Genomic DNA, 20,812 nt, shown 5'->3' on the forward strand with positions numbered 1-20,812 from the left:
TTTAAAAGACTTTTTCAAACTTTCCTACCCATCTTGCTCTCTTTTTTAAAACCATCACTACTTCCCACCACTACATATCTCCCCTCCTATTGTGTGTTACATCCCCCACCTCCTAGATTGTAAGCTCTTTGGGACAGAGTCCTCTCCTCCTGTATCCCTGTGTGTATCGATCTGTCATTTTAATCCTCTATTTAATATAAATAATCTACAATACCTAAGTGACCAAATAAACCATGGACACCAAGTTTGCAAACTTTCCCTTAATCTAGAATATTTTAGTCCAGGAAAGGTCAATATTCACACTTGGGAGGTGCAAAGTGTTTTAAAAGCCATTTGAATTAGGCAGAGGTTGGATGCTGGGTCCTTCATCCATCCATCCATCTATCTATCTATCCATCCATCCATCCATCCATCCATCCATCCATCCATCCATCTATCTATCTATCTATCTATCTATCTATCTATCTATCTATCTATCCATCCATCCATCCATCCATCCATCCATCCATCCATCCATCTATCTATCTATCTATCTATCTATCTATCTATCTATCTATCTATCCAATCTTAGGTCAAATGCATCTATTTCCAGAATGCCTTTATGATTGTTATACTGTCTTAAGCAGTACAGTATTGATGATTAAAGTAATATTAAAGAAATTGTGTTAACATTACTAATAATAATAGAAGCAGTCTGGTTTATTAAATTATCACTCACCCTGGCTAATAGAGAAATGTTATTTTACCACTACGTTTTTCCTAATCTTGGTTTCCCTGTGACCAAGACAAATGCCCCGATTGCCACCCTACAGCTCTCTACAGAAATAGTTATTACTTGCCATCAGAATTGTCATGCACTGTGCTGTGTTTTACAAAGGCCACATCTCCACCTTCAACCAGACACCTGAAAAAGACATAAAAAATGACACATGACTAGAGACTGCAATAATCGACCAGTTACCTTCTCCCTGGCAGACTCTGTTGGGACCAAAGGTAAACTGACCATCTGTACATACCTAAAAGCCCCATTGTAATCTTGGTATATCTCTGTCCCATTGTTGGCACACACATTTTTACCAGAGTCGTCTCCTTTGCACAGCTCACACAGAGAAGGATTTAAAGCGCTGTTAGCTCCAGGCACACAGCTTGAGGAAAAGAAGCTGGATACTCCTGTAAACACCACATGTTAGGTTTAAGAACACGTTTCATTTAATCAACAGCAACAAATCAAAATGAAAAAAGAAAGCTTTCTCTTACCTTTCTGAATATCACAGGCCATAATAGACATTCTTCCACTGTCAATGAGGAAGCCTATAGGCACATTCCATCCTGCAGTCTTCTGGAGGCCAGTATGACAAGATTTGGCACCATTTAAACTAATTATTGTGAAAGTAGAGTTCTTCTTGACAACGGCCACGGCATAGTATGAGGTGCCTATACCTGGTAATCATAGTACACCACTGTCAGTGCATCAAAGGTAATAATACATTATCTGAACTTCTTATTATAAAAAGAATAGACAAAAAAAGAACATTTTCTCAATCCCGTGTCTCAATTTCATGGCACATATCCCATGACCATTTTTGTGGGACAAAGCAGTTTACTAGCCTAGTATTCAGTCAGTACTTCCTTCTACTTTTATTAACCTCCCTAGCAGTTAATTTCTTTCCGGTTTTAAAAGCGGTACATTGTTTTTCATGAAAATTTATTTTACAGTATAATATATTAGTATGTGTATAATAAACAAAATCATTTAAAAACAATAAGTTGAATAAATTAAAAAATCTATATATTAAAAAAAAATATATACAGATTATACTCATACTATTATATATACTGTAAAATAAATGTTCTTGAAAACAATGTACTGTTTTTACACATAAAAATCCAATGTATTGCATTCAATGCAGTTATTTTGTATTGAATGCAATACAAATGGATTTTGAATTTCCCACCCCGCCCGGCCGGGACGTACACACGCACCGACGTCACCGGGAACTCCCCCGGTGATTCATCAGATGCAGAAGCAGAATGAAGAAAGAAGACAGAGTTTGCGGCGCTGGATCCCGGCGGATCAGGTATCGCTGTATTTACTAACCTTCCATAGGTGTTCCAACCCCAACTGTGACTCGGGGTTAGCACTTTTAGCAACTTTTTTCCACCCCGAGTCACACTCGGGGTTACCGCTAGGGAGGTTAGCTAACTAACCTTTAGTAAGAATAGTTGACCAATAGCCAAATGGAAGCATGAGCAAATTATGTCTGCACGGTACTTGCAAAACTTGCCCTATATTATAAATAATTATAATCCTTTATTCAAGTTCATGGAATATTTTCACATTCTGTAGTCCACAGGCCTAGTTCTTGCTGTTGAATTTACCCCAATACAGATGTAGCTGCAGCTCCAAACTGTGCTAAACATTTATTTTCAAATTTGTAACTTCAAGGTTTTTTTTTTTTTTTTATTAACTCCTTAAAATAAATGAACACAGATGTGCGTATATCAGGTATGGTATGATTAATGCTGCCACCTGCCCCATATCAACAGATACAGGCCATGTAAGTCCTGAACTTTTATTAAGCCTAAAACAATGGTTGGGCAGTGAGAAGAGGCAAAAACAAAATGTCCCCAAATGGTGTCCCCAAGGGTTGAATTCTTTGCCTCTGCAACATGTTTACTTTAAACTATGTTATGTATTGTAATGCGGGACAAAGCCTTGGAGGTTTTCACAAAGAAGGTAATAAACAATGCACAATGTCCCTAATAATGTTACCCAAGTTGAGGAGACAACCATTGGTGAACATGAACAATATCAGATTAGATTTAGTGTAAATTTTATGTTTTAGGATACCAGAAAAATTGTATAATAATGAATATTAATTACAAAAAATAATTATTCGTTTTGTTAGAGGTTTATTCAACATTTCTGAGCCCTCTACGTTGATATAAATAAAGAAAACTCCAGGTGATTCAAGCATATGGGTATATCTGTTTAAAGATAATCTATCACTTTGCACAAACATACACAGTCAGACTTATCCTATCGCTCAGTTAGTTTGTCAGGGCCCACAGAAATACCTGGGGTTTCCAGGAATAAGGGAGCATTCTACCTTCTCCCATTTCTCTTGAGGTACATATTTATCAATAATCACCTACCTTGATCATATACCTCTGCCACCACTGGCTTTAGCTTATATTTTTTTCCAGCTTTATATGTTGAACTACCATCAAGAACTATCACATCCGCTACATTATTCTGTATAAAGCAAGAAGAGAAAAACTTGTCAGGTTGAATTAAGATCTGTATGTCAATCTATGCACATAAAGCTTCAATTTTACAAAGATAATTGCTAATCTATTGTTGATATACAATTAAATTAATTGAAAGGAATTAAATTGTACTAAATGAATGTGATCACTGACAATTATTTGTAAAACCTGTGAATATTAAATAACTTCAGATGTCTTAAGTAGCTTAACCAGCAATCTGCAAATGTTTTATAACTGAATCACAGAATGTTTAAATGGAACTATGACATGTGTGTGTATATTTATTTATATGTGTATATATTTATGTGTGTGTGTATTTATTTATATGTATATATATGTATTTATATTGCTGTCTGTATGTAAATTATTTATATATATATATATATATATATATATATATATATATATATATATATATATTGCTGTCTGTCAGCAGCATTAACGCAGCATTTTGTGTTCCTTTCTGTAACATTTACAATGTGTTGATCTTTCCATTAAATCAGGCGTATCTCTATTTCCTTTAACAGGCCAAGCTGTCCAGCAAAAAAAGTATTTACATTGAGACAAACTATTTATCTCTGACAGCAATGTGTACAACACTCTGTTTTTATTCATATGTCTTTTCAGAAAAATAAAACTGTTACTGTAGCTGATTAAAAAGTGTAAGCTGAAGTTTTGAGCCCTAACGCGGAACTTAATTCACCGTTTTTCATTTCTTTGCCAACACTTAGCAGGACCTTTTCTGGATTCAGGATCTTTTGTCATATTGATTGGCCAGGCTAGAATGATGTGACACCTGTGCACAGGTACACCTGGATCACACACTGAGCTGAGCCTGCACAGCACACTGTACAGATAGTGAACAGGCAGGTAAGTTGGTTTTGCTGCAGAAAAGACATTGCATGTCCCTTTTGCGGTAAAGTGCTGCCTGCTAATAGTTTTTAGGATTGTCTATCTTAGACTAACTGATCTACAGTTTTACAACAGTGCTGTGCAATTTCAGTGCATAACAAACAGAGCTGTCACTCTGTAATGTTACCTACAAAAATAAATACTTTCCTGGCAGGATCAACATTATTTATCAATAAATCGGTGTTGTTACCATGTGTACAAATATTGCTGTGTTTATACTAGTACCAAAGTGAACCATACAGTGTATGCCATTTTCTGTTAGTCCCATGGTTACACTTTAATAAAAACCAGTAAATAAGAGGTTGCAATTGCTGTCTTTTTTCTCAGTATGCTAGTTGTCTAGAAGTCTCCAGCTTTTCTAAATTGGATATATTGGCATGGACCTCAAGAAGTATGAAAATGTGGAAGTCAGAATTTCTAAACTGCAAACTTTTTCTGGGCTAGTGATTTGGAAAATAATGTCTAACCATGACATGGCTAGTAGATGAACAGACAGAGATCTAGTATTTTCAAAAGGACAGTTAACAATAGCCTCCTACATACTTTACTTTAATGTCTTGATTAACCTTCCTAGCGGTACCCCGAGTGTGACTTGGGCTAGAAAAAAGTTGCTGAAAGCGGTAACCCCCGAGTCACACTTGGGGTAGGTAAACCTATGGGAAGGTAATAGTAAGTAGAGCCTTACCCGATCTGCTGGCATCCCACGTCGCCCATCGCCGCAATCCCTGTCTTCCTTCTTCTTCCTCCGGCGTCTTCTGCACACGATGAGTCACCGGGGGAGTTCCCGGTGACGTTGGTGCGTGTGTACATTGTCAGTGGGGCGGGGCGGGAAATTCAACATCCATTTGAATTGCATTCGATACAAAATAACTGTATTGAATGCAATACATTGGATGTATATGTGTAAAAGCAGTACACTGTATTTCATGAACATTTATTTTACAGTATATATAATAGTATTAGTATGTTGTGTTTTTTTTTAATTTATAGATTTTTAAATTTATTCAATTTATTGTTTTTAAATGATTTTGTGTTTCAAACTTTATTATACTCATACTATTATATTATACTGCAAAATAAATTTTCATGAAAAACTATGTACCGCTTTTAGACATATAAAACCGGAAAGAAATGAACCGCTAGGGAGGTTAAAAACAGGCAGGATTTATGGTATTAGGAATAAGAATTAAGGCATAATTTATTCTTAGTTTGCAGATACCAGACTAAACAGCATAAACAGTATAAAAACTATCAACAAACCACTAAAACACCTTTCAATTTCATGAGAGTGCTTACTATTTGGCTTTAAACAAGCATTAATCACTGAAGCCCAGGACAGAAGGGTTAGATGGGACGTCACACATTAGACCTGATTTATTAAAGCTCTCCAAGGCTGGGGAGGATACATTTTCATCAGTGAACCTGGGTGATTCAAAAAACCTAGAATGGATCTGGTCCGGGATTGAAAACATTTGCTAACAATTAGCAAATTACTTCAGTAAATCTTTTCCAAGTTTGCTGGATCACCCAGGATCACCAAAAAAAGTGTATCCTCTCCAGCCTTGAAGAGCTTTCACAAGACCCATTGGATAAATGTAGCTGGAAATTATCTTTCCTGATTTTTGCCAATGACAGTAATATGAACAAGCTTTGTACACACATCATTGTTCAGTTCTTTGGAAAGGTTAGGTAGTTAGGGGACCGCTGTACACATGCTGATGAGTCAAATCTCTGCTCTTTCTGCATGTAAGCAAGTTCAATGTGATCAGTAGCAGCATATAATTGTCTGCTAGTTCTTCTGCCAGAGAGAGAATTGAGGTGCAGGAGAATGAAGGTGGCTGATATTAAGGAAACTGTCTGTATTTATACCCATTGTTATTACCTGTAATGATGCTCAATAAATACATAACTATATTTAATCCAAGAGAGAGAACATGCCTTACCTTTACCAGTTCCATACAGTTTAATGAGTTCTTTCCATCCACACAAGACAAAGGAGGGACAATCTGAGCCTCGGTAAAGTATTTTTTCATATCATTGCATTTTTTCATCTCTGGGTCTGATATTGTGCACCATCTGATTTCACTGAGACAACAGGCTGAGAAAAGACAATAACACAGGTAGTCATAAGGATAAGGGGGAATAGAGACTGGTTTATTACTTTTCCCAACCAATATATAAACATTTGTATGTATGGCCTGTATAAGTCAAAGAAGTATTCTTAAGTATTGGATGGAGGACAAAGTATGTGGGATGTAACCAGGTGACATCTAATCTGAAACTGAATTATTTAAAGTGCTTTTTATTAATCTATGCTTTTGTTTGACATCCTCCAGATGTATTATTTCTTAATTACAATATCATAGAAACTGGCTAATATTTATTTATAGTCTTTATTTTTTTTGTAATCTTTTTATTGGGAATTTTCAAATAATAACAAAACATGAAAGAGAGAAGGAAACACAACATAAAATGACATATCAAGGAATGTACAACATAACTGAGCATACAAAGAAAATAAATAAAATAAAACTTTCACACATATTGGGACTAACAATACAGTGAACAAATATAAACTCGTATGTAAAACAATGAAAAACTCAACATTCTTTATAGTTCTTAGGCTAAAGGAAACACCACAGCCTTGATGACATCTAACTTGGAAGAGAATAACGATAAACCTATTTTGTGATTTCTTCTCAATGTTATTTTCCATCAATATATCTATGATTGTTCATAATCGATCATAGCAATTAACTACAAGCATTTCTTAAACCATTCACTTGTTAAGTATTTGATCAACATGAAAAACATTTTCACCATTATATCTAATTAAAATATTGATTGTGACACAAAAGGTATTTTTTTTTCATTTCAGTAAGATGGAGAACTAATCACTTTGCATTACTTTGTGAATGACATCTTCAACCAAAAAAATTACCAATTTGATAGTTTTGATCATTTTTGATGAGTTCAACATTTTCGTTTTGATTTTAAAATTTTGCACAGCACATTTGGTTAGCGTAAGGGTCATTGGTTATTAGGGTACATTGTTCATTAAGTCATACAAGTCTGAGCCATATTTCTTCATAGTCAAAGTGAATGCAAATCAAAGCAGCAAGCTGAGTAGCTAGTAGCTTAAATATGCATTTTAGTAACCCTACAAGTCTGTATAAATATATTTCTGACATGTCAAAGTATACAGCAGATAGTTTTTTTTCTTTTCTTTTTTTTAGATTAGCTATACCTTTTATCGTTAAAGCAATCTTTGGAATCATGCGACTGTGCCTAGGCTGACAGGATGAAGGAGCTGTTCCCTAGATTTTTCTATTTTAGTGATTCCACTGCCACTTTGTAACTTTGCAGCAAATCACAAGGTGGAAGGGTGCAGTAGAGGCTGGTCTGTGTCAAATATGTGTAAACTACACCAAGAGCAATATGAGCAACTAAGAAAAATCATGACCTATACAAGAGTCAACTTTATCCTTCACCTCCTAGATTGTAAGCTCTTCTGGTCAGGGCCTTCTCTTCCTCCCATGTCATTGTTTGTATCCGTCACATGCAAACCTGATTTAATTTACAGCGCTGCGTAATATATTGCGCTATATAAATACTGATTATTATTATTAACAATATTAACTTTCTCACAAGCACGCTTCATTTATTCTGCTGAGTTTAAAACCATCAACACACAGTCCCTAAGTTTTACCATGGACAAATATATAATAATATAATAGAAAAATATCTCGTACATGCATAAATGTACAAGACTGTCCATGAACAATGCAATCTGACTCACAGTTAAGCTGCGTACACACCTGCAATTTTTCTCGTTGGAAAGGATCTTTCACGATCCTTTCCAACGAGAAAAGACTGCAGGATGCATGAACGATGCTGTACATACAGCACCGTTCATGCTCTATGGAGAGGGGAGGGGGAGAGCGACGGAGCGGCACCCTGCTGCGCGCTCTCCCCTTCCCTTTCATTAGGATCGGTCGTCGTCCATCGTCCATGGATCCGCCAGGACGGTCGTCGGACGATGGACGACGACCGACTGTACACACGGCAGATTTTCGCCCGATAATTGGCCGATACCGATTATCGGGCGAGAAAAATTTGCCGTGTGTACGCAGCTTAAATCAGTTTATTAAGCTACGTACACACTTCCAATTATTATCGTTGGAAAACGAACGACGAACGTTCATGCACGATATATACGAACGATCGTATAGCACCGATCCTGCACATAGAGTTAACAACACGATCGTTGTTAACTCTAGAGTTGACAACACGAACGGAACTATGTGCACGACAGGAAAGTGAACGGACATTCGTTCATCACGCATGCTCTGAACATGGACGATCAACGAACGACCGTACACACGAACGATGTTCAACGATCGTCGTCCAATCCGATCCGTCGGTCCGGTCGTTCGTTTCCAGCGACTTTCCTCGTTCGTCGGCGTCGTTGGTTACTTTTTTACGAACGATTTTTTGCCCAATCGATCGTTCGTCGTTCGATTGGAACGATAAAAATTGGAAGTGTGTACGCACCTTTATTGGGGAGGCAACCCAGCACCATTCTAAAAGTAAATACTTTAATGAGTACATAAATGTTGCAATTATCCGTGATTAATTTACTTACATTCGAATATCTGGCAAGCAAATAATCATAATAGGAATAATAATGATCATTAAGTACAACCAAAACAATTACTAAATTCTTATATAATGTCATAGAAATAATTCTACCAGTTGATTTAGGAAGAGCTGATGGAAAGGACAAAATACAACAGGCTTGTAGTGTCTCTGCTAATATACAAGCCATGGAGGGTTTTTACAGCATGTGGGAGGACGACTGGCTATACACATCATAGAGGTTTTATCTACACCTGAATAGGAGCATGACAAGTGAAATCTCTTTAATGTATTTATGATGACAGATTTGGGGGACTGGATCACAGCAGAAGATTATATGTCAATAAACAGACAACACTCCATTGTTTTCAGAAAACAGATTTCTTTTATTATGTTTCATAGCACAAGCCATCCTACAATGCCACAGTCACAAGGAAAGAGAGAAAGAAACAAGAGAATGAAAGAAATGAGAGAAAGAGAGAGAATTCTACATTTTCCCATTTAACTTTATCCCCATAACATAACAATAGTATAAAAAGACTCCTAAGGAAGGCTTCCACTAATGGCAATATTAACACACAACCTGTACAGTTCCACATATATCAGGTGTTGTGAGGGAAAAAGAAAACTATTGTGAGAACTTAGAGCATATTTATAAACAGAGAAGGGATATCACTATCTGTTCTTCATTACACTGACCTGTGCACACTGCCCATGTCCCATTCAATAAGGTTAGGATGGTGGTGTGCACCATCCATCTGTTCCATTATGTAAACTTAAACTTTGGTAACAATTGTGTGAAAATAATTTTTATCAAATTTAGAAAAAATATTTATAAAAACTTTCAACAAAGACACCACCAATTAAATTAGCCAAGTACATGTAGCTGTAAGTTAGACTTTGGACAGGAATTCCATGCAATGTAACAGGTGTGAACACAACATAGTAAATGCTGATTCCTGATCAGAACAAAGTTCAGTCAAGGGCAAGATGACACAACTGATATGCAAAAAAGGTGTCATGCTGTCTCAGGAGGTGAGGGATTTTATTGCTGGAAATGTGCTTAAGTAGATGGAGGCTATGAAACAGAAAAAATTCATTGAAAATATTTCAGACACTCCCAAATGTATTATTTTATGACAGATAATACCAAGTATGCCGCTGTTATAAAGCAGAGCGTGTACTAAAGCTTTGTGCCTGGCATCTGCCATTCCTACACTGGAGCCATGGGGAAAGCAAAAAGACTGTCCATGGACCTGCAAGGTTGTAGAATTGTACAAATCCAGAAAAGTTTAAAACAAAAAGATCCAGAGTTTCGGAAAAGCCTGCTATTAGTGTTTAAACTCGAATAAAAAAAGTTGAATATTAGGTGTCCCATTGTTACCAAGCCAAGATTTTAGCCACAAGAAGGAAAATTTGTTGAGTTGCAGTGAAAACTCCAGAAGTGACATTATTGTTGCACAAGGGTGAACTGTTCTTGAAAAAAAAAATGCATTGCAAGTTGCAAGAAAAAAGCATTTACTGTGCAACGTCACAAAACATTATGCTTACAAAATGCCAAACAGCATCTAAACAAATTTTAAAACTTTTGTAACAAAGTCCTTTGGAGTAATAAAAGCAACATTAATGAGCACAGCCATAAACGTTTTGTTTAGAGAGAATGCAACAAGACCTTTCTTGAAAAAATACAGCATCTCCACTGTGAACCATAGAGGTGGATCTTTCATATTCTTTGAAGTGTTTGAGCTACAACGATACAAATAACTACCGGTACATAAAAATTGATGGTATGTTGAATGCAGCATGTTAACAGAAAATATTAGTGGATAAACCTGCATTCGTCAATCCCGAACCTGTAGTAGGGAGACACATGAATGTTCTGAAATTACTACTCAAGCACCTTCTATTATTATGCTGTAGCCTCCTGAACTACTTTGTAGGAAATCCCAAACAAGCTGTATATGCAAGACAACCCAAACATGTATGGGACCTGGAGGCTTTTTGCCAAGAAGAATAGTCAACTTTACCACCAGATAAAATCAAGAGCCTCATTTACAACTATCACAAAAGACTGTAAGCCATACTTGGTGCTAAAGGGAGCAATACACCGTGTTATGAACTAAGGGTATGTAAATTGCTGAACAATTACAACCTCTTTTTTTTTCCTTACGTTAACACTTTTGCTATGCTGTGACGTCTTTTAGTTTAATAAAAGTAAATTAAACTTGTTTTGCCTGATCACCTTTCTTTAAATAATGATACTCATCCTATAAATTCTGCATGAGTTTGTAAACTGTTCTGCTATTTATTCAGACACCGCAGCAGTTGCCTTTTTGCTAAAAGGTGTCAACTCTTGCTACAAGTAAACCAGTCAGAAACATGTGGTTTATTCAGCTATAAATGGCACTCTTCAGACCTTTTGAATAGGTTTAATACGCCTCAGCTGAGTCAGCTCTCTCCATTTAGCAGGAAATATAAGCTTTGCCTATTTTACAGCTACAGGTCTCGGGATGGGTTGGACCTCTGCAATGAGATGACTGCTTCCCCACAGGCAGCCCTGTGCCACAGATGTCTCATTCTGCAGTAGGTTGGCAGGGAACAGACCTCCTACACAGGCTGTGGATGCTTTGGAAAGACTATGAACACCTTTTGTTTTGACGCACCTGGAATCTTTTCAGCTATTTAAATAAAAAGTTAAGCTGGGCTTCAATATATAATACGTAAGTAATAATAGTGAAAAGTTGTTAGAAATAAACAATAAACAACTTATTTTTCACAATACAACATCTATACAGCGGTTTAAGTTAATGATGTTAGTTTCTGAAATATGTATTTTACCTGCTGTGTAGAATTAGAAGTAGCACAGAACCATGTGGGGTGACTGGGGTGCAGAATGGTAGAAAACTCATTTTGTATTGGTATTTACTATGATCTCCCCTCCTATTGTGTGCTACTTCCCCCACCTCCTAGACTGTAAGCTCTTCGGGGCAGGGTCCTTTCCTCCTGTGTCACTGTTTGTATCTGTCTGTCTTTTGCAACCTCAATTTACCATACAGTGCTGTTTAATATGTTGCCGCTATATAAATACTGTTTTTTATTATTATTATTATTATTATTATTATTAATAATAATAATGATAATAATATTATTATTGATTTATTACCACACAATGAAGAATAAAAATACATCTATATTTCTTTCACCAGTGCAGGAGACAGATGATAGATTTTTTTTTATTTTATTTATTTGAATGACTTATTATCTGAATTTTTCACTGTATCTATCAATGTATGCCATTGTACAGACTTGTGATGGAAGTCAAAGGATTGTTACTGGAAACAATCTTTTGTGACTTAATTCCAATATAAGGTGAATGAACGAGCATCGTATGCACAGCACTGTTTTCTTCAATGGAGAGGGGGAGGACAGACAGTGGCACCCCACTTGTGTTCCCCTCTATAGGAGTGAACAGTGGTCATCCCCGATTGGTCAAATTGATGAATGATATTGAGGGACCGCTGTACACATGCCAGATTTTTGCTTCAATTAAGCACAACTTTTTGTCCCAGGGCACCATTATATGATGTGTGTACATCATTAGTAAATTTAGTTCTATTCTAAGCTATCTTTAATATCTTTTTAGCATCATGTTCATAAATTATTCTGTGTTAATAATTAGATATTGCTCACTTGTCTGGCTGCTTCTGTTAATCATTGCTGATAAGTTTAAAAGAACAACCAAGGTGCTGTAAAAACCCTCCTGGTATAAACAGATATAAAAAAAAAACTTAACTGGCAGATAGTGTTACTTCTCACTTATATAACTATATAAACCTGAACTATCCATTTTTAACTAAGGTCAACTTTGTGTAATTCTGAACATTCCAGAAGATAAAACAATATTTATATAATAAAACGAAAATACATCATGTACAGTGTAATGTTATGTATTAAGGCTAGTGCTAATGTCTGGCTATGTTTTATTAAATCTAACAAGTGTTGGCTCTAACACACATTATGCAGAATGGTTCACTATTACCATCAGAAACCCATCCAAAAAATGCTGCGCAGCCATCTCTGCATTGAGAGCTGCTGGGGCTGCAAAAGATCAGCAGCTTTAAGATGCAACAAATTTAGAAAGCTCTCAGCAAATATAGCAAATACTTAATATTTTGTTACTTTCTCTCTTTAAATAAACTAACAGTGAGACCTTTGTTATGTGGGTATGTACCCAAAGCCAACAACTATTAACTTATGTTTATTATATATCGAAATAATTCTGTTCATCATCAAAAGTGTAATTTTCTATGATATTTTTCCTTTAAGCTTGGGTTTCATAAAAATGTCACTAAATGGGAGTAGATCAGAACCGTTCTGTGCACACGCTTGCTGTACTGCAGTAGCGGTTGCAGTGTGATTGCTGTGGGGTTGTGGTGCAGTTCCTGGAAGCTGCATATTGCTTCCAATCATAGATTGCCTTCACCTCTGCAGAGTTTGCCCCCTCTGGGGTGCATAGCCGCTAACTGTGCAGTTTTCCAAGTGTGAAAGGGACCTTATATGTCTGCTATGTCAAGACCTACACAGAGGGGATGACTTACTAAAGTAATAGAGACTGATCACTTTGCAAAGGGACTCTTCACTTAGTTTAATGACTTTTAGATTTAGAAACTTCATTTTAGGCATTTATTCTAATTTGGGCTACACATTTAAGGTTTAGACATTAAAGATTAGAAATGATAGAAATACTAAACAGGATTTAATCATACCATTTCATTTTACAATGGACCAGATATTCACTCATCTATTATCTTAATGTTTACCATTCTATCCTGGAAGGATCTATACTTAATTTTTGTCTAGGTGAAAATCCTGCTCAGGATGCCTTTCTGTGCTAAATATTATATATATTTGTTCTACAGCACTCCCATTCAATACACTTTATTCTGTACTTGTATATTTCAGAGTGATTTATAAAAAAGGAGATAGTAATCACGCCAATTAAAGTTTGTGCAATAAAACATCAGGAAATAATGCAGCTCAGCCAATTTCTATGTGGCCACTGAGACCTTAGCCGTAAGGCTACTGTCAAACCATATGGGAAATCTCTGGCGTCAAACTGACCTATATGAAACAAAACTATTCATCTAACTTGGGCTTTTGCCTAATGTCTACGAGAAGTCATTAGACATTTGAGTCTCATACATAGACGGATAGCTGATCTCTACATTACTCTGCAAGTACGAGTCTAGATTCCTGGCCCGGAGCCTGAATGTAACAGAGGATGTACTGTAAACATAATAGGAGCCAATCATTTCATTTAATTTACAAGTAGAATGACATGCTGTGGTAAATATCACCAGAGGAGTGAATGCCAAAAAAGAAAGCTGTTATGTACGGTGTTTATATGAAGTACTGTAGGAAAAACTGGACTACATGAACAGAACATTACGTCTTATCCTACAACACAGATCTGTATGTATAAGTTATTCTAACCATACATGAGATTCATTATATGTCTCAGCACAAGCAATGTTCTAGATATTACATCATCCCTGTATACTTTCCAGATTGACTTTTCCATACAGAAAAACAGGTTACATAACTTGAAACTATACAAAATGACGCACTCACTGCACATGTGAAATAAAATATGATCACTGTACGTAGAGCTGTATATTTGTATAGGGTGGCAGCCATAGTTGTGATATTGACATGCCCAAATTAAATCAAGTAACAGATTTCTATTTACTTGTTTGTTGGAAAGAAATAAGTATTATAAGGAGCATGATACTTAGACCCCAGGGCTGCTGCCTCTTAAATTTAATTTTCTGGTAATATAAACTTCAGTTTTGAATTGTCATATTTCTTTATTACAGTGTTGTTACTCGTGAGGAAAAAACCTGAAGTTTGCAAAACCAATGCAAAATCAAGTTTAGGTTTATGCTAGTAACTGGACAATCACTTTATTTAGCAGGTAGAGGACTGCCATGCAAGCTTTCAATTCCCTACTAGATCCCTTCTGGGATCCATGCTCTGTGTTCTTGGCAAGTTTTCCTATTGTCACTGTTGACTTCTGAGTGAGTTCATGATATTCGGTAGTATGTTAGAACACATGTGTGTTCTGAGAATAAATTGTGAGAACATGTGGTTTCTTTTTTGTGTGTCTAGCTAATTCTTCACTAACAAACTTTTTGCTATTAAAAATTATGAGGATTGCAAATTTGTGGTGATTTTAGTGCAAACCTGCCTTTACCTTATGCATCACGAGGCAATTTAGAGTACTAAAAACGTTCTAAATTATTGACTTTTTCTATCCTACCACATTACATAACAATCACACTTTAATATCAACAATTACATTGACAATTACATTTTGGTGTAAATATCTGGGGATATGCAAATAACATTAAAAAAATACAGGACAATTATTTGTTTATTCCTATGTTTTCTATCATCGTTTTAAATTAAAGTGTATCTAAAGCAAGCAGAAAAAATATGTTGAAGTTTAATTTCTAAAGTGTACTAATTTTGATTTTACAGCCATCTTGATTGGCTGGGCTGGGATGCTGTGTGTATGTGCGCCGGAGTTCATTCAGTTCCTGAAACCCTAACATTATTATTTTTTTTTTTTTTTTAGAAAACAGCGATCAGACAAATATGTCTGCTTATTGCAGAATTAGATAACCTACTCACTAGATGTAGTGAACTTCTTCTATTAATAGCTTATAATAATTTCTGTATATACTGTACATATGAATGACACATTATAGTAAACTGTTACCGACTGTAAGCCCCATGCTAATGGAAACACATTAGGACGATAATTTTCCTCAACATTGCTGGAAACTTACAATGTTTCTTAAAGATTTTGTAATGCTAGAAAACTCCAAATATACCCAATTCTCATCCCTGGCAATCCACTCCAGTCTGTCTGGTATAAAGGTCTGTATCCAACATTCACATCCAGTGCTCATTTGTATCTGTTTGTATATGTAAATGTTTATAAATCTGCTCAGCCTCCAGACTAACTACTTGTTGCACCCTAATTGTGGGATTTCTTGCAGCAAGTATTGGCAATGTAACCTATTATAAAATACATGTGGATATGGATATGGGATTGGTGGCTGTGCAACAGTTGCCTGTGATTGGCTATATATTGCATTACATATGTGTGTAAGGGAATAATACTGTTTCTAAAATAATTTACTTGACTTCCCTGTGTTGAACGCTATGTTATCAATGGTAATAATATAAATTAAGTTGCAGTTTACACAAAATCTATAACTGATCTTCCAGTGTCAGTTAAGCAACACCTAGTGTACTATGTACTTTGGCAAAGCCATGGGATTATATTTGTCCTCTCAGCTAAAGACATGGATTTAAATATTTTATACACTTCATGCAGATTCCTCTACATCCAGCAGTACATCGAATGTAAAGATAACAGTTAATTCTTGGCCAGATAAAGGCAAGTGCTTTTGCTTTTCTGACCCAACTAGGTAAGTGACAATGAGAAAACCTAACACGACATTATTTACATGAATAATAAAATATGGGGTGTGCTGTGCAGGTCACCTTTTTAAAATGCAAGTGCAGGATTCTGTCTCATGTAAGTTAGGGTCACAATCCTGGCATAATCATGCTGCGAATAAGTGACAGTATAGTGTCAGAATTCTTTATCGTTTTCTTGGCCAGCAGCTCAGACGGCATTCAAGCCAATGCATCAGCATGATCTCTCATGACAAAGTCCCCTTAAAGCATGTCTGATATGAGCACAGAATGTGCAAGATTTATTTAACCCTGTCCTCTGAACAAAAGAAACTTGGAAATCCAGATGACAGATTTTACAGATTAAATATTTAATATACATTAATTGGGTTAAATACAGACTCACTTTGAAGAGGATATACACTTTTTTGGGGGGGGTGTTTGTTTTGTCTTAGTAGTAAGTCCTGGTAACACAGTAAACCTGCCTGAGTTTTGTGTGTATACTTTTTTTATCCTGCAATTTATGCCATTTATATGACCAATTCACTTTTGTCACTTGCCATACAAAGTACACCAGTCTTTTTGCATATAGGCTTATATATATATATATATATATATATATATATATATATATATATATGTATGTAATTGAACAACTGTGTGTAAAGGCTAAAAGTGCAATAAATGTTTACACAACCACTTCTTACTAAAGCCTAGTGCAGTACATTGTACATTGGCTGAAATAAAGTAAGTAGTAAAGCAGCAATAACTAATGCTGAGTAGCCAGAAAAGACGTACACTATCTACTAATAATCACAGAAAAAAGTCTGAGGTTGCCAAACCTAACATGGCCTTATGGCTCTTAGTATGTTTTATAAGCAAGCAGTACATGAAACATATGGCAAATATATGGTAACTTTAAACTTGAACTTGTAAAAATAAAAAAAGACCCATGAAATTAGGCATCCCTCATATGGCAAAATGGTTAAATGGCTAATTTTGCTTAAGGTAAACAGTAAAATATGTTTTAATTCGCTTATTTCTCACTTCACTAACAGTCAGCACTTTTCTCAACTTCCTACATTATTGGTAAGCTGTCAGTCTCCTCAGTTCTAGTGCAGGACAGCTGATCCTGCATTGTGTGATGTCACAGTGACCCCAACTAACACAGCAATGAGGAGAAGCAGCTTGGGAAGCCCTGTCCTGCTGAACCTTTTATGTTCATCCCTAGAGGAAATTGGGCATTTAACCCTTGCAGAGCCGGGTGGCACACTACAAGTTGTTGGGTGGTGGAATTGGGTTAAAGGCTCTGTTGGGCAAAGTAAAAGACAGAGAATAGCAACAGCACTAGGCCAGCTTGATGTATTGCAGGGTAAACCAATGGCATGGTAGAAAGGCCACAAGGCTAACCAGCTGCTGTTTAAACAATTCGTGTTTATTTATTTTATCAAGCTTTTATTGTTCCTTATATTTTGCTGTGCACATTTTTTTAATTTCTGCACTTGTTTGTTTGTGAGCAAGGGAATTTATTATAAATATTGCCATGTGGTGTAAATGTAAATGAGGTTTTACTCCATTATAATCCAATTATTTGGACACATTTGTATGGCTGTGCCCAGGTCAGTGGTTAGTGATTTACACATACAGACATGGCATTGTTCAATAATGTATACCTAGGCACAAAGATTCCCCAGCTATCTTTTTTCATGTACTTCCATGTTCTTCATAATCACAGAGATCAGTAACTTGTAGAGTCAAACTGTTAGGAATTAGTAGACACAGTCATTACATACTAGCTACTTACATGTTAGGTACAGCAGCTCCAACTTTTTTAGTATTTTGATAAAACATAAGCAAATAATGAAAACAGTTCCACTCATTCCAAGTTTTATAGGAACTTAATGACCTAAACATTTATTCTGTCTCACTATTTATTCTATGTTATATGCCTGGGACCTGAGCAGTCACAACACATTGTAATAAGGAAACACTCACTTGTTTGGATGATACAAAAGAAAAATATCCAACTTTTCCCGATCATCTCTCCAGGAGCTGTGAAGTGCGGCCTCCCCAAGCTTCTTCTAAGAAAGAGACTGTTATATTCCAGCAGTTCTCCTATGAAAAGGTGTTTGATGATCATGCCTGCTCCCTGCTGGCCAGGTTCCACATCAAGGAGTGTTTGACTAAAGGGCAAAGAGGGGCTGGCAGATAAAAAAACACCAGGAAAAAATGGCTCAACTCATCAGGCTGCTTAGATTTGACATATCATTTTCTTTTTACCTGTAAATATAATTATACTTATAATGTATGGATGTATTATATATGCACAGGTAGGCTAGTTAGAACAAAAGTGTACATCTACATCATATGCAAATAATAAATGGAAGCTGAAAATATAATGTTAAAGTTTAAAAAAAGCCAATATTTACTTGACTACATAGAAAAGTGTGTGACCAGAGGGATATAAAACTTTACTGGCAAATGATGAAAATGTTTTTGTTTTGCTTGCCTGTATTACTTTGAAAAATATTTCCTGGGCCAGGGACTAACTAGGAATCATGAGGCCCTATAACAAAAATTCTGTAGAGGCCCCCTGGTGATCCTGGTCTTTATCATATAGTTAGACTTCTATTTGGTTCTTGTTAAAACCAGGGATTTTATGGACATCAAAAATCTCAAACAATATTTAAAGAGTTACAGTTATTAATATTTTATTTACAAACATTAAAATAAATACAAAAAACAAATCTACAACATATATTTTGGTTTAGTCCCAATTTTTTTATAGATACTCTCTTTTGCCTTCAGAAGCTCATTAGGTTTACAGCAATAAAAAATTATTTTTCAGGGGAAATGGAAACAATGACCCCATGCTATACAGAAACAAATCAGCCAAACACAAAATATTGTTCACAATCAGTATAGATTTTCCTGTTTGGTACCCCCACCATTAACTTTTAGGGGTCTTGCCAGGCACCTCAAAATATGAAGATTCAAATGTAGGACACTATTTCACAGGGAATTCCAAAGAGAATATACTCTAACTACTGCCTGCTCAAGATCGTCCTAAGGTGCGTGGCGTCCCTTATGGAAGAGCTGGCTCAATCTTAGTATGATGTATAGAGTGCAGGGGGTCAGGAATCCAAAACACATTCCGTTGGTGTCACAAGTTGCTGATACACTAACAGTCACACTTTTACATACTACATTAAACTAAGTTTTCACACACACCTTCCATGAGTTACCATAGGCGTTGAAACAGCAGCCATGCCTTTTGCCTCCTGTCTGGTCAGTACCCGTTGATCTCTCAGTGGCCTATCCTTCTTCCAGGATTCTTGAAACACAAGTGGCTCCCTGCAACATTTGCCTTTGATACTGTCCATGCCACCCCTGTAATGAACATGGTGAGTTGCTAGAAGAATTTTTGTGGGTACTATAGCCCACATATCAATATTCCTATTGAGCTGTATATAGCCCATTTTTGGTGGTAGGTATTTCCTACGTATACACCCAATTTTACATTGGACTGGTCGGTGTATAAACAAAAAAAATAACGCAATCCTAGTGTAAACTTTTAATTGATTCACGTAGTCCAGGTTGCTGACATCAGTTGGTAACATAGCATGGTAGCCAAGCACGTAGCATTTTAAGAAGCAGATTACATTGCCTGCCTTTTTTTTTTCTCAGGCCAAGTACTCTGTTCCTTTGTAACCGAGTTAATCTGTAAAGTAGGAACAGAAGGTGCTCTAAATTACATATATATCAAATATGTTGCCAAACCTTGAAAGATCATTGCAAATAACATGTACAAATTGACAAAAGAGGGTTTTTTTGGCGTAGAAAGGTATACATGTTTACTAGAATTATTGTAAATAACAAACAAGCAGTCAATATAAATAAAGGTGTTGACAGAAATGTGGCTATAATTCAGCTCTAGATGAAAATAACTGAATAACTGTATTTTATTGGGGCCTATGGGGTGCATGTAAAGTCCAGCATAAGCCTAGTTTACAATGATTAATCGCATACATGTGATTTTTTTACCCAACACGTTTCACCCACTATAGGCTTCCTCAGGGGTATTGTCACACTTGTGAGAGTGTGGCAGAAAGTTTACTCCATGATGGGAAGATGCGTATATGTGCTGGTGAACCCTGCCAATTTTTTTAGGGGGAAGGATGGTATTGTGGCAGTTGCCTGTACCTTGTATGGTGCAGAGTTACACAGGGGGGCTGGGATAGAGATGTGCTGCCACAATACCCCCCAATCACAATGGTGATGGAGTTATGGACACACAGGGAATGGTATGGATGTCACACCAGGTCCTCCTCAATAGTGGATCCATGTGCAGTTGTTAAATTTTGCAGAAGAGGATCAATTGGACAGCAATCTCCTACATATATTGCTGTGTTTTTGTGGCTTACCTGCCTCTAGCTTGTGGGGCCTGTGGATTGACTTAAATTCTGTGAGAAAAGTTTTTACTGTGTTGAATTGATGTTTTTAT

The 20,812-nt window shown here is 36.3% G+C and overlaps 1 protein-coding gene across 1 annotated transcript in view; it reads right to left on the minus strand.

Annotated features, from left to right (window-relative positions):
• Positions 1 to 18,463, minus strand: part of MELTF (melanotransferrin) — a 35,430-nt gene extending 16,967 nt beyond the window's left edge. The window contains exons 1-6 of the mRNA XM_072408188.1: positions 18,304 to 18,463; positions 6,126 to 6,280; positions 3,157 to 3,256; positions 1,258 to 1,440; positions 1,017 to 1,170; positions 840 to 904 (exon numbers count right to left, since the gene is read on the minus strand). Coding sequence (XP_072264289.1) covers positions 840 to 904; positions 1,017 to 1,170; positions 1,258 to 1,440; positions 3,157 to 3,256; positions 6,126 to 6,280; positions 18,304 to 18,448 — 802 coding nt within the window. The 5' untranslated portion in view covers positions 18,449 to 18,463. The remainder of the gene's footprint in view (positions 1 to 839; positions 905 to 1,016; positions 1,171 to 1,257; positions 1,441 to 3,156; positions 3,257 to 6,125; positions 6,281 to 18,303) is intronic.
• Positions 18,464 to 20,812: the final 2,349 nt, after the last annotated feature.

This window comes from Pyxicephalus adspersus, chromosome 4 (genome assembly GCF_032062135.1).
Source record: "Pyxicephalus adspersus chromosome 4, UCB_Pads_2.0, whole genome shotgun sequence".
In the NCBI taxonomy this organism is placed as follows: domain Eukaryota; kingdom Metazoa; phylum Chordata; class Amphibia; order Anura; family Pyxicephalidae; genus Pyxicephalus; species Pyxicephalus adspersus.